Genomic DNA, 25,551 nt, shown 5'->3' with positions numbered 1-25,551 from the left:
GTCGCTGTGAAATGTGTACGCACAATAAAAAGACCACCAGGACAAATTTGATCAAAACGATGTGCGTGGCTGGACACGCGTTTGTTGTTTTCGTCATTCTTGTGAACTGCTCCTGGAAAGAGCTCGCTGGCAATCCCAAAGCTACTCAACAGCACACATTTCCTTGGATATATTTCAAGAGGTTTTATTGATGACGCAACCAAACATCTATACCGTGGGAATACCTTCAGTGGGCTAGATTCTCTTATTTACACAATGCTTCCACAAAGTAATACGAATACTTGGTTTCACGTCAAAGTATAGATATAATACATTAAGAACTGGAACAGAGGAACAGATCCAACGTTTTATAAAGCAACCGCAACAACAAATCGACAAATGAATATGGGTGATAGAAAAGAAAGTAGCAATCAGTAACTTAACTACCTCAAAACAAGTCTTACTTCAGAATATGTACAAGGGAGTTGCTCCGTGTCTGTGAAACGAGGAGGAAACGCAGCTCTTCTTTGCTTCTGTCCTCAACAGTTCTGGGCAGAAGTCTAATGTAGTTGACAGTAATTATTTCCAAGGCGAGGATGCGATTTTCCCCGAAGCAGTTTGTACAGTGATGCTTGTCCGTTTTGGCTGCGGCCTCAAACAAAAAGGAGAAATGTGGGATTGGAGGAAGACAGTTTTGTTTCGTCTGTGAATGGGTTCTCACTTAATGTGGAGCACTTTGTCGTCCGTTTTTAACCGCTTGCGTCTGGGCTGTATGAAGTGGTCCTCGGAGTCGTCCGTGTCGCCGTCGTCCATCTTCTCCTTGGACTCGGGGCACTCGGTTTCCGGCGTTTCTGTCGTTTCAGGGAAGCTCTGCCCTGGGAACGTCGCCAGCAGCTTCTCCTCGAAGTACAGGCTTACCGCCTTGCCGGATATCGCCATCTCTGATCCCACCTGCCAGAGGAAGAGGAGGAGGAGGAGAGAGAAAGGGGGGGGGGGGGTTGAAGAAGAGCGATATGGAAGCGGCCGGTGGTGAGAGTACGATCGAGCAAGAAAAGTAAATGGGTTGAAGCGGGGAGGAGGAGGAGGAAGACGAGAATAGGGAGACAAATTAGAGGAGGTAGGAGTGCCGTGGCAGAACGTTGCTGAACAGAGCGCAGACACCCGACCGCCCCGTCCCACTGTGGCTCCATGAAGCATTCACACAATCACAGATAGAGAAGGCTGAGTGGGGCTTAGGCTGGTTTCAAATACTTCTGTACGCTAAAAAAGGGTCAATGATTCCAGCCGGGGAGACATTTAGATATTTGCATCTCTAGAAAGGTTGTTGAAACCTGGTCGGGATCTACCAGCTACAACAACATGAACATTAGAAATAGTTCATACCACTACTGATACATTGAATAACGTTGATGTTATATGGAAAGAAAACAAAAGCCATAAAGCTGCACGAGCGTCCCTGACAGCGCACCCAAAAAAACACAACACCACATAAATATTAATATGAGAGAGTTTTCACACTGTAGAGTTCAACTCACTGACATTTTCCTACTGGGTTTCAAACTACGAGTCCCCCCCCCTCCATGAGAGAATGGCCCGCGTCTCATCTGTACGCGAGAACCCAGATAGATAGTTTGTTTGAACAAAATATAATCTGAACAGCTTGAGGACACGAGCCCTAATGTTTATATGGAACTGTTTAAAACCATGATGATTTTAAATGAGCTGAGTGAGACGGCCACGACTCCTTTTGGGCCTCTCACAGGCACACGCTTGCACCTCGTCTCATATCCACACAATCACTTCCACTGAGAAACAGGCGTAAAAACTAGAGGGCAGCAAAGCTCTTCAGTCCTCTCATCTATTGTGAACGTGTACATGAATATATTATATCCATACAACCATAGCATTAGACGGAGTGTGAAAGTAGAACCTGTAAAATACAGAATGTGTGCTTGTAAGAGAACAATAAATGGCAAACAGCTATTTGCCAAGTGAAGCGAAAGTAAAGAGTTATTTCGGAGAGAATTCGTACTGATCTGTGTTTGTGCGGTAATCACTTTCTCCCTGCTTTGTTTAAGTAGCGAGATGGTCCACGCAGGCATGTTAGTGCACACAAGGGTCCTTGTTGGGCCTCACTGGGTGGTTAATGGCCACTGCGGTGCACTTTACTTCACTTTCTATTGCACATGACGTTTTGCTGCGTTAAGACGAGGTAGGCGAGTGTTTGTGTGCTTCGTACGGCGTGTCTGTTTTGGAAAGAAACAGATGTGCTGACGCAGATCCCCTCCCACCCCCAAATTTAAAAAGCCGTTTCACGCTTTCTTCCATTCATGCACGATCTTCTGTAATTTGAGACTGAATGATGGCCAAGCCTGCTGCTCATGGAGCTAAGATGAAGGGCAAAAACATTTCTTGGAGCCTCAGTGGGAGGAGACCAGACATCTGTTCTCTATTTGAAACGGCTTACCTGCGTATTAATCTGTTTCTCCTCATCATAAACCTGGATTATTCGAGACATCTAAAAAGGGGTAATAACATTACAACAAACACAGTGAAGCAGCAAGGGGGAGGAAGAAAAAAGTTCACAGCACAGGCAGGTTAAATACAAACTGATCAGAACTCTGTTTTCCTTTCACTGCGCTCAGGCCTACAGATGTGCAACACAGAGTTGTTTCAGCGTAACGTCAATTCTCTCTTCCCTCCTGAACAGGAAACTACTGGGAACGTTTCATTTGTGTTCTTACAGCGCAGTGGTGTCTTTTTCTACACCACGCCTGTGTAAATGTATGTCAGCAATGTTAATAACTAATAGAATCATAGAAATGAATCTGTCACAGAACTGTGGCCAACGGAAAATGAAAGGAGGATACAAGTATTTTCTCTGAGAATGTTACACCACCGAAGGTCAAATGAGAATTTTCTCCTCAAAAGGGACAGATAGCATTTAAACGGAAAGCTGTCCTCAACTGAGAAGCTATGCCTGGTTCACGCCTGATTTTTGTTGTTGTATTTATCTGCCAAGTGAACACATGCGCTCGTTGGAAAATAACCAACAGATCCATAACTGTTCCAGATGTCGGAGGAAATATTTGGAAGCCTCTTTTTGTTACAAAAGGGAAGAACAATTCTTCAATAGTACAAACTAAACAGAATTTCTTTTTAAAATTTTAATCTGGAAAATTTACTTATTTATACGTTTACAGAGGTGGCCCCCTATGTACCTGAATAGTAGCTAATTCATTAACTTTACTAATTACATTACAATGAAGACTTCCTTCTGCTAAAAAGTCTCTATATTGATACGTCACGCTAAATGAAATGACACAAGACGTAGCAGCATCACCAACGTCCCTCTTCAGTTAGCTTCCTGTTCCTGTTTGTTACATGATATGCATGCATGGGGAAGTCGATTAAGATCAACACTGTCCAAATGGAATGATGCGTCTCGGTAGTCTACGTGGTCATTCCACACATGGGTAACTTCAGGAACAAAGAGAAGCTCCCCCGTGTGGTTGAAAGGTGTAACACAGAGCATCCGTTAGAGCGCATTCCTCTAATTGACACATCAAGCAAGACTTCATCGCACACAGAGGGTTTGTGAGATCATCAGCAGTTAAATAAATGCACACGGTATAAGTTCAAGTAAGTCATTTCCCCAATAACTGAAATCACGTAGCCGCGGTGACACATTACAGGAATATCTGTGTGTGATGCAGACAGTGTTAACAGCTCTCAGACAAGGTTTCGCCGGCTGGCGCGATGAATTTATCCCCCCCGCCAACAGCCAATGTTAGTAGGTGTACAGCACTGGGCGCACATCGCAGGCCGTAAGCACCCATCCCCCCTTTGGTTCACATGAGGTTACACTAATGTATTCAGGTGAGCTATTCGCCCCAATTCAAATGTCTGACACGGGACTCAATTTAAGCTGTTCAAATTAGCCAGTGGGTGTATAAACTCCATACTCCTATCAGTCTAACCCTCTGCATGCACACACACACCACCGGATGCCATTCCTCCCAAGCAGGCTCAAGATTCATGCCGCTCACCTCGTTGTAATCCGCACAGTTTTTGAAGATCAGACGCATGTCGGACACAAACTCCTGGATGGAGCGGTAGTACTGGGAGCTCCGCAACTGCAGCCTCCTCTTCACCTTCTTCAGGTCCATGGGCTGCTTGATAATCTTGAAGTAGTTGGGCACCTGGTTGAACAGAACTGGGTCAGACCAAATCTTTATATATCTCTTTGTATTTGGCAGGAATGTGTGAAGCGGAGGACCATGTGGCTTGCTTTTTAAGACAGGCCCGGTTTCAACCAAGTAGTTCTTCCTTATCGAAGAGAGAATTAAAAGAGAATTCAGTGTTGGAAAGACGTTTTTTCCTCCTTTCATTGATAGATTCGATGCTATGCAGAGATGTTGTCCCGTAAAAATACGGCTGTACCAAATGCACTACTTTTTACATTCAGTTTTGTCAACAAAAATAATTGTAGGTGCGCACTGTGCGCTCTGTCCGTGTTTGACAGATGAAGGGAGAAAAGTTATTAATAACTTACTCAGAATTAGTCACACACTAGACAAAAACAGTAGAAGCCTATTAATATCATAGCCCTGCATTAAATGTTGTTGACCAACGCAACGAGTGTGTAACTCACACAAGCCGCGTATCACAAAGGTCCCTTTTGGAGTCGTCTCAGTGGTACACTGTTGCAGTGCAAGGTGACCGCTTAACAGGCACATTTCTCAGAGCCCTGTTGTGCCACTTTTGCGGTTGTTTGATAGTAAATGTGGGGGAGAGATGCCCGAGACGTAACTGAACCAGAGGAATCCGCGGCAACAGAGTAACGCTCAACACAAGTTACAGGACACCCTCCCAAAGACTAACGGAAATGTCTTACTGAAGTTGCTCTAAGGAGCCATTTAAAAGACAAATGGTGAAAAAATATAGATTTTTGAAAAGAAAAGAAAAAAACTTTAAAAAGCTAAACAACTAGAACAACTTGCCCCAAACTTGTGATAAATACTGGAAATGTAAAAAGACACTTTTCTACATGTTTCACATTTGAAAGACTTGAAAACGGAGATGTGAAAATGATTGTATGTGGTACGCTTTGCAGACACAGCCACTGTTTGAAATGATTGTTGATTTACAGCTCTTCAACACAAGCGTGCCTCAACAAGAGCTAACTAAACTAAATACTACAAACCGCAGAACGTAGAGGATAGAATACAGTATGCAAAGTAATGAATTAATTAAAACGTATCAGAACACAGGACACTAAGACGGTGCTGCAGGGCTTGTCCAGTGCATTTCAAAACAGTTCTGGTTATGTCTTATACAATTTTCAAGAAGAAAACGCATCTATTCCCAACACCTCTGTGACTGTGTGTAACCTGTTTGGGCAGAACAACAATGTACAAGGACCACAAGATCAACCTTTGCCATCGCATAAGGAACAAAAGGAAAGGGACAGGACTGAAAACACAGGACATGGGCCATCAGCTAGCGGAACTGGCTGAAGTGTGTGTGTGTGTGTGTGTGTGTCTACTTACAGAGCTAGGAACCGGTTCTCTGAAGCCCACGCTGAGCTCATGACAGAAGATGTGCAACAGGAGGCGTTCACATTTCTGCAGCGAGGGGAAGAGAGCGCATTAGTTGCCTTGCACACGTCACAAGGAGGCCTCTGAACATGTGGCGGCTGTACTGACCCTTTGGTCCTCTGGACTCAGCTCCTGCTCTCCTTTGATTTTCTTGCTGTCGTCACAGTACTCTATCTCGGGGGTGGTCAGGCTCCGGCAAAACGTACAAAGAAAGTCGCCCCTGAGAAAGAGAAAATCCCAGAGGACATTATGATGTCGTTTACCTTCACGTTGGAGAACCAGGTGCAGCTGAAGGCCAAATGACGCGTTAATGAATGATGTCCAACAATATTACAGTTAGCCTGACGGATCGGTCCACTAGAACGAGCCTGTTGCTTCTCATCGGGGACCATTTTTTGACAATCTCCTTTACTGTTGTTGTAAATTTTCCAGGACTTTCCCCACTTTAGGTGATTAAGTACCTGGTCTGACAGACTGGGCCCAGTGTTTCCCCTACTAATCCTGGCCTAGTTTGCTAGGATTATTAACAGTCACTGGATTTTATCAGCTAATCAAGAGAAATGACGGATCATTTACGTCGGGAATATTTTGATGGTGGGCACATGGCATTTCATGTGGAAGACTTTCGGGCAGCGGTCACAGCATAGCAGGTCACCACCGTTGATACAAACAGCACACCAGTCCTCATTGGGATCTTCCTCTTTCCCACCAGAGTTGCCTGTTCCAGCCAACTCCCCTTTGTCGTTTGTCCCCTTGCTGGAGTTTCCATTAGTGAGGGGAGCGCCAACTGTACTGCTGCTGCTGCTGTTGTTGTTGTTGTTGTTCTCGGTGGATAATGAGGTAGTGGAGGTCATGGTTGAATTTGCAGAAGAAGAGGCTGCGGCGCTGGAGCCATTTAGTCCAGAACAAGGAGTGTCAGATTGGGGTTCTGTTTTGACGCGCTCCACTAAAACCTTGAGAGCATCTTGGCCAGTAGTTGCAACTCCCAATACAGGATGGGTGGTGTTGTCCGGACTGCTCATCTGGGGGTTAAAAAAAATAAATAAATACATGATGATGGTTTTAGGCCATGATATATATATATATATATATTTATTAGGGCTGTCAAAATGAACGCGTTAATCTAATCAATTATTGTGGCCGAAATTAATGCAAAAAAATATTTTAACGCAGTTAACACAACTTTGTTTACTTCCGGTCTTCCGCTGTAATGGAAGTAAACAAAGTTGATCCCAGAAAACGAAACCGCAGCTAGCTGCCATCAGTGTATATATATATATATATATAAAACAACACTGTTTACATACCATGCAGGCACTCCTCCCAGAATCTTTTCCAAGCTCCATCTTCAGAGAAGATGCTGGACAGTTGTAGCTGTCCTCTGTACCAGGCTCTTGCTTCACCCTCATCTGCTCCACAGGAGCTCCACCTGCCGGCCCTGCCTTCCCCGCAGAGCTACAGCTAAAAAAACAACCATAAAAAAAGATTAACGCAACAGTCTGAAACACTTCAAAACCAATTAATTAATTAAAGATTTTTTGAATGCTCTCTCTCTATCGGAGTTTGGGATATAGTGTTAAAACAGCTGCAACCCAGACCTCATCCTGCAACGTAGCTCGAGTCTCGTTTGTATCGATGGTTTGATTAATTAATTTATGGTATCATGGAAACTGCCGTGTTTATATTGTCTGGAAATCTTAACAGGGTGTTTTTCTACTATGGTACCTGCGTATCTTCTTACCTGCCCCTGCTACCTGTGCTGGAATTGCTAGAAGGTCGTGCTGGCGTGTGGGCATTCGATAAACCTGCAGACAGAAATCAGTCAGGAAATAAATACACAGGTGATTATTATACAGCCGTGGTCACTACCTATTGTACAAGTACAAGAAAATGTAATTTAATTTCTCTAAGGACATACAAGTGCCCACAGTATCTTGGAAGGAGACACTGGGCAATTTACAATGTGTAACACTTTACAAATGGTAATGACTCAAGTTAAATTACTTATACGTTTCATGATTTTAAGTCATTCAATGTCCTCATCAATGTGTTTGGATCCATTTAGAAAGAAGGATGTTAATAAAAAGGTAAACACTAAACAGGCTGTCAGCTCTAATTTGTGAGGGTACCTGATGATCCAGGAGAGTGTGTGGAGAGTCCAGGCGACGGGTTCATGTCCACTGAGCCGAGGTGGTGCTGCGTGCTGGCTGTGATGTAGCGAGACAGGAGGTGTCCAAGGTTGCTGGAACCGGCATCCTCCAGCTGAGGATGTACAGTGGCCAAAAACAACAAGCAGGGAATCATAGTTAGTACAAATTATACTCATTATTCCTTTAAATAAATATTCAAATGTTTATCATAATGCTAATTATGGGTTACATTAGACTTTCCTCAAATAACATATTTAAATAAAATATATACAAAATAAATATATAATAAAGTGGAAGATCTTTATAATAGGAAAAATAATTTGGTGTTCGGGTTACAAGACCCGAACACCAAAGACGATGATGGCACCTGAATGGGCGGGATCTCCGGCAGGCAGGGCAGGTTCTCAGGGTTGGTGACGGAGGGGATGAGCTCGATGGGGCCTATGATGGGGCTTGCGGGGCCGCGGTGAGCATGGGCACCGGCCATACTTGCACTGGTAGGACTCGTGGGATTGGCGTTATGAAGGGATGCCACCGGGAAAGGGCCTGCATGGCCGGGGTTGGAATGCTGCATAGAAAGAGAGACGGAGGGATGAAGGATCAATGAGTCATTCGCTCACTTTCGCCAAAAAAAACATTGTGGTAGAAACAACATGGTTGCACAATCATGCATTTGGGTGACACATGCTGCACAAAACACAAATGACAAAGTAGGAAAAAAGGTGCCAAACCCCTGATTGTAGTAAGAAACGAAACCTTTGGTGGCTCATCTCAGATTCTATAGACATCTGGACACAAAGAAAAGGGGGCTATAGTGGCTATTAACTATTCTTACATGCAGGCAGTAAATGTACATTTCCCATTCTGTGCACATTATTTGACAGGTGAAAATTGTATTGATCTTTGTTAAGGTATTGTAAAGAAGGATTGAATGAGGACGCAGTACATTTACCTTTAAATATAATTAAAAACTCAGGTTTTAATCGGCTCTTGTTCTGCTTCTTTGATATGGATGTTCAATATCAAAGTTCAGTTGGGCGCAAAAGGCTTTCCGTGTTTGAAGAGGTGATATTACTGACAAAGTTTAAATCAGTCAACACTGCCATTACTGCGAGTGAAATACACAAGTAGCAAACGGTCTGCCAATGTGAAAATGAAAAAGCATTGAGGTTCCTTGTGGATTTATTGACCTTGAGTAGCACCATGGAGCTGCATTTCTGGGACCGGGTCCCCCTTTGGTTTCTTGCACACAAACAAGTAAACAGTCACACCTACGATGTCACGCCTGGAGGGCACTGATCATCAGCAGGTGGCGATAACACCAATGAAGACATGGAAGAAGGCGACTGCGGGCTATTAACATGGATGTAAAGAAGGGAGGGAAATTCACTTCACGTTTGTCAGACCTCAAGGACACACACATCACGTTTGGGGACTAACACTGAATGTAAACGTGATTCTTGTTTGATTACAAGAAACCTTCACAGGGCCCTTTTCTAAACACAAAGAAATAAACTGGACTTTTAACTAGTTTGTCTGAATTATTTGAGAATCCAGCACAAACACATCCGTTTGCATTTTTTTTTAAATAAAGGCAGAATTCTTGCGGCTTGTTTTGAGAACAATGTGTGGTTACCAAACAAAAGTAGCGGCCCTTCATACTGCTGAACTGTCACAAAACATTATCTATCGTGTAGCCATTTCAGCAGGCCGAGGTTTGGTTTTCACCGTTAACAATCTGCTTTGGAGGCAAAATACCCAAAGTGAATTTTATGGTGGGAATGAAAATTCAAAGCACCATTGGCTATGGTTATAATTGTCAGTAAGATGTTCTTTCTTAATGGAGTTTTTGCTATATTTTGATCAGTTGCGTAGCCGGACTTCCGACTTTGCACCAAGAGTGATGGATACTGACACAAATACAACAATGCAAGACTTTTGTAAATACCCCGATAACAACTGAAATCGTGATAGGAATATGTATACAGGATTGGGACATTTTACAGTTACAATAGACCTGTTTGAGCTCTATGGTGGACGACCTGTGTACGGGGCTCACCAATTACTACCTTATTCTTGACACTACTCTAGAACAGAAACCACAATGCAACACAAAAAAAGAAAAATCTAGATAAACTTGCCCCTAAAACTCTACAGACTTGCAAAAAAGCAAAAGGATACCTCACTTAAATGTGTTAGTATTCCCAACTCATTTGTTAGCATTGGATAGAAAAGCATGCACAAACAAATTCACTGCAAATACTGTACATTTCTTCCTCAAGCAGGCTATTTGGCAACTACAAGAACATCTACCACATTTGTACTACACATCGTTTACAGATAACAGATGAGTTAAACAGAAAACTAAAAACACATAGAAAATCCAAACAGTCAAAGGACGTTGACTACAGTCCACATTTCCTCCGTTTATCCATTTAAACCGGAGTGTTTGCACTGACCTGTCTCTGCAGCTGAGGTTGCATCATGGCCGGATACTGCGGTCCATTAAGTCTGGGCTGAGCTGTGGGCATTCGGCCCTGTGGTGGACCCGGGAGACGCATATGGTGGGAGGAAGAGTACATGGGGGGACCTGGCCCCCCATTCATACCCACAGGCCCTCTCGTTAGCTGTTGCATACTGATGAGCCTTGGCGGCTGTCGAAAACCACAGGGACAGAAAACCGGACCATTACGTAAACAAAACCAAGGCTACCTGTGCTAACAGCAAAGAGAATTTAAAGGTGACGCATTGACAGGAAACAAAAACAAAACAAAACCCTGGAATGCAAAGGTTGGTGTGATTTACTTGTTTGACAACATTAAATCGGATATTCTATTTTGACAGATGACTAGACAAACTGAGTGATCTTGGATCACTTTGGGTTCCTCGTCTCTTCAGACAGAAATTTGTTCATTCTTTTATTACAACAACTGTGTTCAACTTAAAATTCCTTCTTTTGGAAGTTTGTCACCAAAGCCCTTCCAGACTGGTCCAGTTATCTCTAAAAATTCCTAATCTTGTAGAGCCAGATCTCTAAACTTCTGAAGTCTGGAGGGATATGGGACAGACTCTTTTGTTGCACTCCGCAGTTGTGCTCTCTTGACGGGTGAACGTTTCCATACCTGCTGCTGACCCATCGGTTGTGCAGTCTGTCTTGCATGCTGCTGGGATATTTGGGAGGCGATGCGCATCTGTTGCTGGATCTGCTGCTGCTGGTGCTGTTGTTGTTGTTGCTGCTGCTGCTGCTGCTGTTGTTGTTGTTGTTGCTGCTGCTGCTGCTGCTGCTGTTGCTGTTGTTGTTGTTGGTTGTGGTGCTTCTGCTGTGCATAGGCCGCCTGCTGCATGTGCTGCAGTCGGAGCTGGGCTAGGTTGATCTGTCCTGCTTGTTTACTGTGATGAACCTGGCCTGGAGAAATGGGTGGTCCTCCCACCATCACGCCAGGCTGTTGCACAGGAATAGGGGGCTTCTCGATAACCAAATTACCTACAAAGAGAAGAGGGATAACAGTAAGCTTAAGTGCACATGCTCTAGACAGGTGTAAAATATTATTTAATTGTACTTATGCAATAGGACACTTAGATGAATGTCATACTGCTGTTTAAAGCCCTTGTACAATAAATAATGCACGACTTAATCTGGCGAGTTGGATGACGTGATCTTGCCTTAATATAATAATGAGGTAATAGCGCTCTCTCACCTAGATTGACTACGTTTTTGGCCCAGAAGGTGGGGTCACAAAAGAAGCGCACAACTCCGTTCGCCTGGGGCGCCGGCTCTAGTCTGGCCTTGAAGAGCTGGCGGAGCTGGAACAGAATCTACACACGCATAGAAAAAACAGAATTTTGAAGGTTGTTACGGTTAACAAGCCTGGCTGTAGTGGAGGAACAACTGCTTCGTTTGTCAAAATGCCCATGGGGAGAATTACTGCTACCAAAACACGAAACGATAAAATGAAGTCAAAGACACCCAGCAGAAGCCTCTGAGCTAGTAAATAAATAACCCAGCCAAAAGAGGTGCTGATTCGCTGATAGACTTATCTAGAAGAAGGCTGAACACTAGCTACAACCGGACATCTGAGACTTCATTGCTGTTGATAATGAGAAAGTTACATTAGAGGCCAAAACAACCCAGATGTTTCTCAAAACGTGAACCCGTAGAGCCGTGCTTCCCATGTACAGCAATGCTTCATCGTTATAAAAAAACGCTGAACATCCGGGGAACAGCAGAAACATACCAGTCTCTTGCTGTAGAGCAGCGCCGTGCTGCTGCCAGTAGTGATGGCCCACTGGCAGAAGCCGAGGACGTGGTGGATCTGTTGGGCCAGCTGGGTGGTGTCCTTATGCTGAGACACAAGCCTCATACTGCGCTCTTTGGTCACACTCTGGACAGAGAGTGAGATTATTCTGGTTATGGGGCTGCTTCGGAGAGCTTGGACATCCCAGATAAACAAATGGCACAACAATTTGTTGGCATGCGCAGAGAGATGGATTAGATCATTAGATCAAAATTGAATGATCCTTGTGGGGAGCTTGAGGTTATTACAGCAGTCGATAAAAGGAATGCAGCAAAATAATTAAGTAAATAAGCAAACAACAAATGGAGGAGGTGGAGTATATAACAAACAAGATTCAATGACTAAACTGAGTAAATAGATTCAGTCAAAGCCAGGATTTTATAGATGGAAACATGGACATTTTTTATCTTGTGAAAGCATATGCAGTAAACAGGAAAGGGTCAACATATCAAAAATCATATTAGAAAGGTGCAAGTACACAATGTAATAAATGGATTTCTCTTCATATTTGTATGGGCCAATAAGAGAAGCTTCGTGCAAACCATGTGGTCAATATATGGTGTAGTTTCTCTGAAATTAGTGGGTTTGAGTGCAATTAGAGTGAATCAACAGCAACGGAATTAGCATTTAGACATATAGGCACAACTACTGTTTGGATTGTGCAGATCTTTGCCGAACTGACTTAATTAATATTATCTTACCTCCAACTGCTGCAGAAGGGACTTGCCCTTCTTGTTGATCTCATTAATAAGAGTAAATACTGCAATTTTGATCTCGTGCTCCACCTTCTTGTGTGTGTCGTTCAGCTCTTTTAACCTGAATGCAAAAAACAAACTCAATGTAGAGTCCCCAGCCACAAATAGAAATGCTCACTGCATGTGCCAGCCAGTAGCCATGGATAATAACGTGCAGTAGTTATGCCAATGGGCAGGACTAGAGATAAATAACCTCACACCTGCTTTGCACCTGAGACACAGAGTAATGGACATAGTTCTTCTTTTCCTGTAGTTTGGCCACGCTGATCTCAATGATGCCTTTCTGGTTCTGGAAAGCCTCCTCTAGGAACTGATACCTGAGAGCAGATGGGGGGAGGGGTAACATTCTGTATGTCACGACAACTTTCATCGGATTGACTGATCGTATTAATGACTAACAGAGGATTTAGGGAATTATTTACTTTGCTTTTCTTTGTGTTGATTAGAGCCGTATTCTTTGTCTCTACCATGTTGGAGTAAATCAGTCTTTGACTAGTTGTGAAGTGTAGTGAAGCCAGAGTGAGGAACTTGCCCCAGGTCTTAATAATGCATCACTACCTGACTTGTTTCGTTACAGGGCTTGTACAAAGGCAACAAAGTAGTGCATGAATTGAGATATTAATTAACATATAATTGAAATACCTCCTAAGCATTGGGAATTTCAGTTAATTGCTTTTCACCTACAGTCAATGGCTTATATCTTTTTGATTGTTTACAGCTCATTGTGCTTGTACGCTCTCTGGCCTCTTAGAGAATAATAAAACGAGGAGCGGAATAGAGTGTAACGCCCCCCTTTCTCAAGGCTCGGAGCTTTTGCACCATCTGCGAGGCTGACGCTCTGGTGCCAAGCACAAGTGTTAACTTCAGGCATTTCAACCACAGAACGTGAGCATTAGTCAGGGAACGCTTAAAGATCGCTAAATAAGCTTCGGTCATTGCTTTTTTTGGTTTTAGTTTAGCAACCCTAGAAGGATGTGCTAGACGTTGAGCTACCTGTGCTCCTTGTGCTCCAGCAGCTGGCAGTCCCTACAGGTCAAGGTGTCACAGGTCTCACAGAAGAGCTTCAGAGGCTCCTGCTTGTGGATCGGACAGAAAACAGGCCTCTGTCCTGACGTACCGACTGACTCTGTAGACAGAAAAGGAACAGAAATCAGTAAAGGTAATTGAATCACAGAAAGACGGTGAAAGACTGAACAAAAAGTCAAAAATCGATGACAATACGAAAGTCATGTCAAAGCCAGTTTGGACTTGCAAACAGATGGTAAAAGACTTCAGAAAGCTGTAGTCAGAGCTTCGGGGTGTATGGCTAGAGTTACCGTCTCAGCAACAAGACTCTGCAGACCTGTTACCATGGCAACAGCCCATCAGCTGCACCACATTCACAGTGCTTCAACTAGGGTTGGTCTTATTTTGCGGTCTTAGCATCAAAAGAACATTGGTGGAGCCCTTCACTGTGAGCCCTTCACGGTAAGGCCATCTTACCGGAGGCAGCGTCAGCATCCTCCTTCGTGTGGATCTTGTGGTCCTTGGTTATTTTCACCCGCTGGTGGGCCTCCACGCAGGTCTTACACAGCCATTCTCCGCACTCCACACAAAACCCTATGGTTCCTGCATTGTCCTCGCAGCTCGTGCATACCTGCAATAGATCACACCATAAATCATAAAGCAGGAACTGCGCTTAGAAATGTGGGCTCAGATCATGGAATGGTGTTGCCTTGATATAGACACGGGCTTTTAGACGTTGTACATGGTTTCAAAGCTGAAATAAATGTCTGATGTCAAAGTACTACCCTTGCTTTACCACTAGTACAATGGTATAGAGCAGCGGTTCCCAAACTCAAGAATGCCGCGGCCCACTTTGAAATCTGAAAATCTTTTGCGGCCCACCCAAACCTTTAATCACAACTCTGATCAAAACATAAACTGGGGGTGATTAAATGACCTTAAGAATTTAACCGACAAAAAAATGTATTAACCGACAATGTATGTTTTGTATACCATTTTCTTCGGAGCTCATGTGCCGTGTTTTCCGCACAATAAGGCGCACCTTCAATGAATGACCTATTTCAGAACATTTTTCATATATAGCGCGCATCGGATTATAATGCGCACAAGATACTGCAGTCAAACGTTTGACGTCGGGGCGGGTGGAGACGGTGCTTTCAAGGTCCGATCGATGCTGCAAGGTGCGTCCGCTTCCGCCGCCCCCCTCGCCACCCACGCCTTAAATCTTCTGTTATCTCGGCAGCGAGGAGAGAATGCGTGACCGATGCTCCCCGTCCGTCTCCGCTTCGGATCGAGCTCGGCCCGCCTCACCTTGGCGGCGGCCGTCGGGCCGCGACATGGCCGCACGGTGGAGATTCTCGTCTCCTTCGGCTGCTCTCCAGCCACGCCGCCTGCCAAGGGCCCCTTTTAGAAAAACTTTTTTCCCCGTTAAGATGGTTCAGATGGCTGCCCCATGTTCCATGTCGAAGTGTCCCTGAGCAAGACACCTAACCCCTAATTGCTCCCCGGGCAAAAATGTGAAAAAGCCATGGGTTTAAAGTGTAATGTAAGTCGCTTTGGATAAAAGCGTCTGCTAAATGACCTTTAATGTAATGTAATGTTCAGCTACTGTAGAAAAAAGGGCACCGTATCTCGCTCCTTAATCTCATGAAGTGCTCGGCAAGAATGACCGCTTTGTTTCTCCGACGCGCCCTGAAACAAGCTCCATATCTCACGCGCTTGAGCGCCGCTCAGCATCTCGCCGTGGTAGACGAGCTTTGGCATGTTTGGCAGAGCGCCTTGCGCGCCGTGTACAACCAGTATTGATCAACCGATTAACCAATTGATCCATATATATACGGCGCTCCGGATTATAAGGCGTACTGTCGTTTTTTTAGAAAATTAAAGCCTTTTAAGTGCGCCTTGGAGTGCGGAAAATACGGTATATTTACTTTAATACTACAAGAGGGCGCCCCGTTTGTTGAACAACGACAGGCGGACAAGAGCAGCCGTTTCGAGCGAGAGCCTAATTGTTTTATTAATCTGTCCGTTTAAATTGTTTGTGCTTCATCAATTATTGTTTTACATAACTAATGTGCCGCATCATCATCAAATTGAAAATTAAAAACATTTAATTTATTTATTGTAAATGACCTCTCGCGGCCCACCTGCAGTACCTTCGCAGCCCACACTTTGGAAATCGCTGGTATAGAGAACCCAAAGCCTAAACTACCTGTTTTAGTGTCATTACGCTCCCCAAAGTTGACTGATGGTGAAACCACAAAAATGGTCATTGGTTCGTGGAATCAGTTGGTTCAACTGGATTTGTTACAGTGCAGAATCTGTGGCTGAGCAATGAGTCGAACGCTGCAGAGTGTGTTTTTAGCAGTGGTGCAAAAGGAGAGCCAGAGTTATCGAAACAAGAAAAATAAGTATCTTGCATTATTTGCATTAATTTCCCTGAATTGTGGACAGAAGACTTTGTTTTGACCTCAGTAGAAAGTAAAATATCAAAATCACAAATTCATTCAGATATCCCTGAAAACATACACATGGCGAAGATTTAACAATGCAGACACAACATTACGTACGCATGGCTCAACCGATTAGACGTACCTGTGCAGCCTTTTCATCAGACGCTCCGCTGGCCTCTGTGGTATCTTTGACAAAGTAGTTATCAATGATGTCGCTCTGTTTGTAGTCCTGGTGGCACACCGAACAGCGCATAACATTTACTGCGGACCAAAGAGACAAAAAAGGGGGAACATAGTTCAAATGAGATCAAAAATGTCAAACACCAGGACACAAATTCAGTCTTTTGTAATATTTGAATACCGATCTTTGAGGAAAAGGATAAGCCTACTTTAGATCTATTACTAGACTCTTTCTGAAATCCTGCTATGAAAGAATTAGGATTAATAAGGAGCCCCTCTGCTAATCTTCTGCTTATTTCAATAATTTTCTTTAGGGAAATTCCAGCTTGACACTGGGATAGCTAATTGATTAAGCGCATGTCTCCGGAGGATTCAATTGTGTCATCTTTGGCCTGTTTATTAGAATATTAAATGACAAAGCCAAACAACAAAGACTGTTTAGCTTAATCGCATGAGTTGGTTTTGTTGATGGAATTAGTTCAGTCACTGCTACACTGGTACGCCTCAAAAAATAATGAGTTCAATGCGGGGGGTCGTCATGGCGCAGAGGGTGTGCTGGGAACCGCAAGGTTGGTGGTTCGAGCCCCAGCTGACCCATGTTGAGGTGTCCCTGAGCAAGACACCCAATTGCTCCCCAGGCAAAATGTAAAAAAAAAAAGCCATGGGTTAAAAATGCAATGTAAATTGCTTTGGATAAAAGCGTCAGCTAAATGTAATGTAAACTTTGACATTTATTTTCTCAAGTCTGTTAATGTGCAAAGTATTAAACTGCACATAAACACACAACCAATTTAAATTGAGTCAGCATGGTATACGTCACCCCTCCTCCTCTACCTCATAAACCCCCCCAGCCGGCTGAGGTAAAAACGGGTTGAAGCCAGTTTGAACCGGCCTACACTGGCTTGAGCAGCACACAGCCGGTTTGCGTAAGCTCCAGCTGCATGGGTGTCTGGGTGATTGATCATGAAAGCAGATGGACTGGGGTGGTGTTGAGGAACCCACACAATCCCTAGATACACAAATACACACGCACAGCTGTTACTTCGCCCCTCCCTATATTCATCAAAAGTCCTGCTAAATAAAATAAAGCCAGATCATAACAGCCGATTCCAACCCAATAAGCGGTGAGATTTGATCAGCTTTGCCAAATATACATCAACCGAGGTGATTTGTGTGCGCTGGGAGCATTAGAACCAGAGATTTATCACAGCGAGACGCAACCAAAGACAACACTGGGATCAAGGTATGACAACAAATATCTTGAAACACAAATCTCAGGGGACCTCATTCATCTCGAAGCGATCGATATCCACACATTTCAGCTCGGCGTCAGCGTTCCCTTTCACTTACTCAAAGAATGTGTATTTTAGTCCGTTTTAATCATCTCCAGTAACGTTTCCCCCCCCCAAGATCAACGAGACGAGTAGATGAGAAGAAAACAAACACAGGTTGACACACATTTAGCGCGGGCATCAGACAGACTTCTTCAGGCCCACCTGACGGGTTCTGGATATATTTGAATCGTGACATCAGTAAGAAGCTAGACAGCAAACCACACTACAAGCTGCTGCCTTGTAATACAACAGACATCCCAGAGGAGAAGTAGAGAGTACGGGTGAATTCATGAGCAGTTGTTTTTCAACATGCAGCATTGTCAACCAGCTGTGACATTTCCTCATTTTAGGTACCCAACATAACACATCACAATGAAACGGGTTCCCTGATCGTGTATCATTTTACCACCTTATCTGATCAGGTAAAGGCGCAGGGTTGTATACAGTATCAGTGGCCTGGGCCGGTGTTGTTACCGGCAAAGAGTCACATCATTTGTAACATCATTTGTGTCAATCTAATACTAGGAATCTATTTGCTAACAAACTTTTTGTGGGACTTAACTGCTACAGTGGAAGAGGCAAAATGCCAATTGTCTGATATGTTTGAGCTTTCACAAACTCAAGTCAGTTGTGCTGCGTAGTTTTTATTGTTATTATGTGACCCCCCCTGCCCTTGCCCATTGAAAACTCCAGTCAGACTCAACTGAGGCCAAAGGAACAATTAAACTGTCAAATTAAAATTCTACGGGTGACTGAGGTCCTTTGTACCACATCATTAACTACGAGGAAATAGAAAACCCTACAAAGAGTCATACGAGCGCTTGGACCTACGAGTATTGCGTGTGTTGAGATGGAGTCTCGCTTACAACAATTAAAAAGCACGCAACCAACGCTCTTTAACAAGGAAAACACCACAACAACAGTTAGTGACAAATCAATTATTATTATTATACATAATTGAAACAAAAGAGCGATGCAGGAGGAACAACGAGAGGCCAGAAATGTGGCAACACTACTTGCGCCCAAGAGAGGAGCTCTGTGCAGTTTGAAGCTTTTTGGTTGTGAAAAATCTGAGGGAAGTTAGATCAGAAAACAATGTGGTGCCAACACGCTGGGCAGTTGCGAGCGAGTTGGCCAACGTCAATGAATGAATGTGTTTACTCCAATAAAAAAGTACTGTGATATACAGGGATACCACCATAATACAAAATACCGTGGTGTGAATTTGTGGCCCTACCGCCCAGTCTTACGTGATATTAAACCGCTCCAATGAGACTGAGACTTGGTGTCCGGTACTGTGGGGAAGTAAAGTCGGTACACAAAGCTAAAACCTGGGGCCGGTATTTCAAAACTTTTAATCCAGATCAGAATGATCCGGATAACCAAATCCCCCTGTCCTCAGCCACGGATCAACTTCAATCAATCTATCCCGGTATTTCAAAACTTTGCCGGATTGGATCAGAGTGATCCTGATACCGGCAGATTGGGATGTCCAAATCCGTCCCGGCCCCTGGATCACAGGCAGGAAACAGGAAATGGAGCGAATATGTTACAGAAAAAAGGAGAAGCTGGCACAACTATTGTCTCTAAATGCAAGTATAGTCTTGGTCAGTGTTGATGCGTCCTAAGACTAGATGAAAGGCAATCATTATATTGAGTTAACCAGCTACGTATATCACCACAAAGTTGAAAGAAGAGCTCGGCGATCTCAAATAAAGCAGAGTTCCCGCTAATGCGAGCTAACGCTGCTCCATTGACTTCGGTGTTGAGGAGCTAACAAGTTGGTAAATTGTATGTCGCGGTCCACAGTCCACATTTGAATGCATTTACTCGCAAGGCATTGTGTGTAGATTTTAAAATGTGTTGTGCATATCTTTTTAGGAAACAGTTGTCAACTAAGGGGACAGCCCTAAAACCGTAATATTTGTTTTTCTTTACAGATGTCTGTGGAAAGAGAAGACAGCCAGTTAACGCAGTCCTGCTCCAAATGGCATAACCTTTTGAGCTTTGGCTAGGAAAATTAAGTGTGTGTGCTTCATGCATGTTAATAAATACATTTGACTGGTTTGAGTGGAGGCCTTTATCAGTGGGTATAACTTAACAAAAAACTGTTACTTAAATAAGGCATTTATATTCAAACTTAAACATAGAAATAGCAGTTTTGTCAAACAAAAGCACCAGGCCGTATCATTAATCACCAATGATGATGCAGAAACAGTATTACTGAACTGTTAAATGTTATGAGCTATAACCCATCATGAAAAATACAAATTCACCATGGCATTTCTAACTGCCCTTCCTGCTGGTTCATCGGCTCGATGTGGTGGTGGTGGCTGCGGCTGTGGTACTTCTGCCTCAAGTGGCGGCCTGTCCAGGATTTCTTCTTTAAGTGGAACTCTTCTCATTTGTGCAATGTTGTGAAGAACAATGCAGGCAGATATTATATTGCAGGCCTGCTTCGGCTCCACACGAAGATAATTCAGGCAGGCAAATCTTTGTTTTAGAACACCATTGATTCTCTCAATTGTTCCCCTTGTTGCGCTGTGCGAATTGTTGTACCTCTGCTGTGAGTTCACATGTGACAGTAGCAAAGGGGGTCATAAGCCAACGTAGAAGTGGGTAGCCACTGTCACCAAGGAGGATACCATCTGGAGCAGTTTGGTGAAGTCTTCTGTAGAGATGACTTTCTCTTAAAATCCATGCATCATGTACAGAACCAGGCCATCTCACAACACAGTTAGTTATTTTACGGTCAGCATTTCCTATGAGCTGCACATTAACACTATGGCGTCCCTTTCTGTTCACAAATTCCCATTCTCTTTCATGGGGTGCCTGAATGTGTATGTGTATGTGTATGTGCAGTCAATGGCACCAATAGTATCAGGCATCCTGGCAATTGAGAAGAATTTTCTCTTAGTTTCAGTTATTTCTTACTCATTATCCGGAAATCTCACAAACTGATGAATTACACCAGCCAGGGCTGATGCCACTGAATGCATTACTTGTCCCACTGTAGACTTTGTCACAGCCAGGCCATCTGCAATTACTTCATAAAAAGATCCACAAGCAAAACAACGTAGGGCAATAAGCACCTGCTCCTCCACAGTTAAGGCATGACTCCTTCTACTAGGACGTTGTAGATGTGGGCGTAGAATATCACATATGTACAAAATGTCTTCTCTTCTAAATCTGCATAAAGCGCATTGTTTGAGTACTGCTCAATGAGATTAGCGCGTTGGACGTACTGACGAGGCTTGTATCGTCTCTGATGGTGCCGGAGGACATGTACAATGGATGTCATGTTGCAGAAGCAAAGGTCATTGACCTTAACGAGCCCAGTTTTAAAGTCTGTGACCTGTGCTTTTACATCTGCTTTCAATTTAGCTTCATGGTATTTAAGGCCTTACTTAGTGATAGGGCTTTCTCAGACAACATGGAGAAGAACAAAGGAAGCAATTTCACCACAGCAGAGACAACAGCACTTCTGGAGGGTGTTCATACAAATGATCAGGCCCTTTTTGGAGGTTTTAGTGGCCCTGGACAGAGTTCTCTGTCAGCCAAACTTAAAAATAAAATATGGGCTTAAAAAAACCTTTAAAAAAAAAAAACTTAAAAATAAAATATGGGCTGATATAACAAAGCAAGTTAATGCCACTGGTAGTGGCCAACGGCGGAATGTTGAACAGGTTCGGCTTAGGTGGAAAAACCTAAAGCAGGAGGCTACCAAGGACCATTCAGAGGCAAAAAAAACCCAAACAGGAAACAAGGCCGTAAAACGTGGGGAATTCACAGAAACAGTTTGGACATAATTGGAGGTGAGAGTTCTCAAGCCTTGTGTGGAATACTGCCAGCTGGTACAGGGGAATCAATTGACCCCACTGAACCATTGAACCTGTCGCCTGAAGTGATCACCCTCGCCCATGTGGAGTTTGCATTTGAAGAGCCCTGCACAAGTCGGAGCCCTGTCTTGGAAGAGATGGGGAATCCACCAGCACCACCACCATGTAACCGCAAAAGGCAAGCAGAGAACGGGGATGGCTACAATAATTTATTAAAGGTGGAAACAGAACGGGCCCAGCAACAAATCATTCTCACAAATGAACAAATTAAACTGACACTGCTTAAACAAGAAGAAGTTAAGTTAAGAATTCAGTTGCTGGAAAAACAGTTAAAAGATTAATGAAATGTACTTTATGTTTAACACTGAATGTTAAATAAATCGCAAAGTTTCTCCTTCATAATTTCGTGTCATTTTGAGTTTGTGATGTCACTTAGTAATAGCCTAATGTAAATTCTGTGTTGCACTTCTGACGCCGATTGGTTAAAGCATTGCAGTGAACAACGTGCATGTTGATCACGTGCTTAATTGGTAAAAATGGCTCATGTACTGCCGGATTTATGTTGATGTGTATTAATTGTTTTGGCGACGAATACATTGTATGTTTTTTTTACTTCACTTTTTCACGGTGTTTGCTGAAAAAGAAAGTAACGTGCAAAGAAAATGAACAATGATCAAACAGCAGTGAAGCGTAGCTACTGTATCAAACAAGAACTTTGGGAGCAGTTACACTTAAACTGTTCAAACCATAACATGTAATCTCCCTCAAATCCACCTCTGAGGTGGGATCAGGGTAATCCTGATTTTTAGGATCAAACTGATCCAGATTTCCCACAAAAGTTTTGAAATACTCAACAGCAGTGTTTTATCCGGATCAAAGGCAGGATTGGATTATATAATTAAATAGTAGATACATGTAGAATAAATGTCTTAAAACACACTTACATTTATTTGAGTTGAAGTGTTGCCTGTAACTGTAATTTCAACAAATGTTAAATACAAATGGGGAAATAGCTTCATACCCATGATCAAGCTTCATGTGATGTGTACAAAGGATTCATTAACATCAAAAGTGTTATTTTTCAAACCATATATTTACTACATATACAAACAGAAAATATGAAGATCATTCATTAATTACACAATGGCCATGACAAATTACCCCAACCCCCCCCAGCGGAATACGTCGGACTTGAGATAGAGGTGGGGAATATGTAGTGTATCAAATAAAATAAATACAAAAAACATGAAATAAAATAAAAAGAACTACAAAAAACATCTTTACGGCAGCTAACCGGGAAAGCCTGGCTCCGTCCACTCGGCGTGGCGTTGCGTCGCCCGCCCCTTACTTGCCGCGAGTTGTGCCATTGAGTGTCACTGACTGAGTGCCAGTGCCACAAGGAGGATCTCGGCCCTGCTGATTAAAAGGACCCATTTGAGATGTCACCGGGTGATTTCTGTATAATGACGGGCTCAGATCTGTTTTCATTGGATTTTGAAGTTCAGCACTGCACATAAAATTATTTTTGTATCAAGATTCATATTACACATAAAAACGTTTTAGTTGCTCTACTAAATATCATCCGGCAAATAAGAGACCCAATGAATTTGCTGGTCTGCATTACAGAGAGGCGACCTGAGGAAATGATGGATTGAACAGTGCAAAATGAAAGGGACAAAACTAAAAAAAAACAACTTTTGGGCAGTAAACACCCCTTTTCAACCTGATCTGTGATCCCAGAGGGGAAACGAAAAGCATACAAAACCTGTTTTTCTTTATTTTCCCATGTCACAAAGCTTTTGTTACTCCGGCTAAACTGTTGGTGACTGAGTACTGGGGCCTTTCTGAGGTATCTGACAATCAAGCTTTAAAAAAACATGTACGGACGTCATAGAGTCTTCTGGGGAGACCTGTGACACATCCATCATTTAAAAGCTGTGAGGTAACATGTTGACGAGACAAATTTGTATATGCGCCGACATGGAACTGTTAATTATATTGCATTTTATTTGCTGGGGTTAATCCTTTGGGAGACCTCGTAATTATGCCTTTATGTCCCATAGCTGGTTATGACCCAAGTCCTTATTCTGACATAAATCCAAAATAGTAGAGACGTCCTGCTCATATTAAGAACATTTAAATATAAACAACACGCTGTTGAATAAATCATTTGGGTTCCTCGGAACCGAGTACAAATACATTTCTATATTAGGCAGCTATTAATATAGTTTAATAGTATTTTTAACCCCAGTCAGTCTCTTGAACAGAGCTCACTGGTGCTTCTAGTTAATGAATAGCATCTGATCACCATCCATTCATGTTAATACAGTCTAATGGTTAATGTAATGACAAGTCAATATCGTTGTAAATCATTAACAACATATGAATTGCTCAATTTCCAGAGGGATTATAAATAGCGTTAGCTTTGCCCCGGTCATGTCACAAAACATTTGACAAATCATAACCTGGCTATTGAAAGTGACAACTGTGACAAGAATGAGCATCTGTCCGCTGCAGATTTCACAACCATCTCTCGGTTCATGCTTATAACACAAAACACAATAACACGAACGTTATATTGTTGTAGAAAAGCCGATGGACCAATGCGTGTATCAAGCTGACCACTTTCTCCAAATAAATACAGTATAACTAAAGGTATCGGGGTTTTGTACCGGGTGTCACTTTCTCTTTACTAAAATAAATTAATCTCCAACTATTGCAGCCACACTTTGGACAGACAGCAATTGATCTCAACAGAGCACAAGTGCGTTCAAAGACCGCGTTCAATCTGACGTCAACTACTGTTAATTATCTCGGTGAAATAACTCACCTATGTGTGTGTCCGTTTGCCCGTGTGGTCCGGGTACCTGCACGCTGATCTGTCGATCTGGTTGCGGGATACATTTCAGGCAGAAGGAGTGCAAACAGGGCAGAAGTTTGGGTTCACAGTCGCGGCTCTGGAGACTTTGTTTACACACTGCGCACGTATCCAGAAAATTAATGGGAGTCGGTACCGGCGTGGCCGCCGGAGCCGTCGGCGGGGGGGACATTTCAGTGGTGACACCGCCGACGGGGGCATTCGCGGCGGGCACGGCTTCCGCTGCCATCGGCTCCGCCTTGGTGCTGCTGGTGCCAGTCGGGCTGACGGCGTTGCTAACGCTAACATTGACTTCCACAACTGCTGCTGCAGCAGCAGCCCCGCTGCTGCTAACGTCCCCGCCGTCGCTGGTGGGTGTCGGGGTCTCGTTGCCTTTATCGTTGGACTCTGTTTCGTCCTCGCCCTTTGTATTCGAGTCTATGACTATGACCGCATTTTCATCTTTCTTTTCTGGCTTATCGTTATCTTGTGCTGAGGGCACACAGTCCGAATTAGCAGACGGCTCCATATCCTCCTCGCCTTTGTTGTCCGCCATCTTCTTTCCTCTTTGAACCGCTGCACGCCCTGCGTAACTTCTCGGCCGATGAGTACGTGAGATGACGTCATTACGTCGCCCAATACCGTATTAACTTGTTTGTGGCCAGTTAACACTACACGATTTAAATAATCTACTCGGCAACAAATACCCTATATCAGAAAAAATTAGCGCGTTTTCACTATTTATGAACTGTTTATCATATGAAGCAGATATATGACAGGATGTAAATATCTGTAATAAAACGATATCCGTATAGCGATACTTTGCGTGGGGAATTCATTATTGCACACAGAAAAAAAATTAGAATTTAGATGTATTAAGATGTCTTGTATGTGAGAAGTGAGGTTACCCTATATTGGCATAGTTTGATCAAAACAATCAGACATAATGTTACCAATGGGGCATTTTTAACCAAACCAATTACAGCAAAGAGTCATACTCCGAATGAGCAGCTGTCACAAACTGGCAACGGGATCTTTTGATAGATAGATATAGATAGATTCTTTATTGATCCCTCAAGAGGGAAATTTTGGTATCACAGCAGC

General features: G+C 43.3%; 1 protein-coding gene across 4 annotated transcripts; it reads right to left on the bottom strand.

The window, feature by feature from the left end:
- Positions 1-168: 168 nt before the first annotated feature.
- Positions 169-25,551, bottom strand: trim33 (tripartite motif containing 33). Of its 4 annotated transcripts, XM_078085272.1 has the most exons (21): positions 24,421-25,551; positions 16,380-16,498; positions 14,262-14,415; positions 13,773-13,905; positions 12,980-13,096; positions 12,726-12,840; positions 11,965-12,111; positions 11,428-11,545; positions 10,852-11,213; positions 10,189-10,383; positions 8,461-8,517; positions 8,097-8,297; positions 7,709-7,841; positions 7,321-7,384; positions 6,887-7,040; positions 6,156-6,601; positions 5,688-5,799; positions 5,532-5,606; positions 4,029-4,181; positions 2,447-2,497; positions 169-930 (listed from the first exon to the last, which is right to left on the bottom strand). In XM_078085272.1, the coding sequence occupies exons 1-21, from the start codon at positions 25,001-25,003 to the stop codon at positions 697-699; spliced, it is 3,723 nt and encodes a 1,240-aa protein (XP_077941398.1). In that variant the 5' UTR covers positions 25,004-25,551; the 3' UTR covers positions 169-696. The 4 variants fall into 4 exon arrangements, with proteins under 4 accessions (XP_077941398.1, XP_077941401.1, XP_040049562.2 ...); XM_078085275.1 differs by lacking the exon at positions 2,447-2,497; XM_040193628.2 differs by lacking the exon at positions 8,461-8,517.

This window comes from Gasterosteus aculeatus, chromosome 2, assembly GCF_964276395.1.
Source record: "Gasterosteus aculeatus chromosome 2, fGasAcu3.hap1.1, whole genome shotgun sequence".
NCBI classification, from domain to species: Eukaryota; Metazoa; Chordata; class Actinopteri; order Perciformes; family Gasterosteidae; genus Gasterosteus; species Gasterosteus aculeatus.
The sequence above is the reverse complement of the archived record's forward strand: the minus strand, read 5'-3'. Positions and strand labels throughout refer to the sequence as shown.

Excerpts from the sequence above, each read along its gene's own strand:
- trim33 (XM_078085272.1), bottom strand. The coding sequence starts at position 25,003 with ATGGCGGACAACAAAGGCGAGGAGGATATGGAGCCGTCTGCTAATTCG. Across the intron at positions 12,841-12,979 it reads GTGTCTCAGGTGCAAAGCAG|GTTAAAAGAGCTGAACGACA; the intron begins GTGTGAGGTTAT and ends TTTTGCATTCAG. Across the intron at positions 7,842-8,096 it reads CGGAGATCCCGCCCATTCAG|CTGGAGGATGCCGGTTCCAG; the intron begins GTGCCATCATCG and ends GTACATCCTCAG.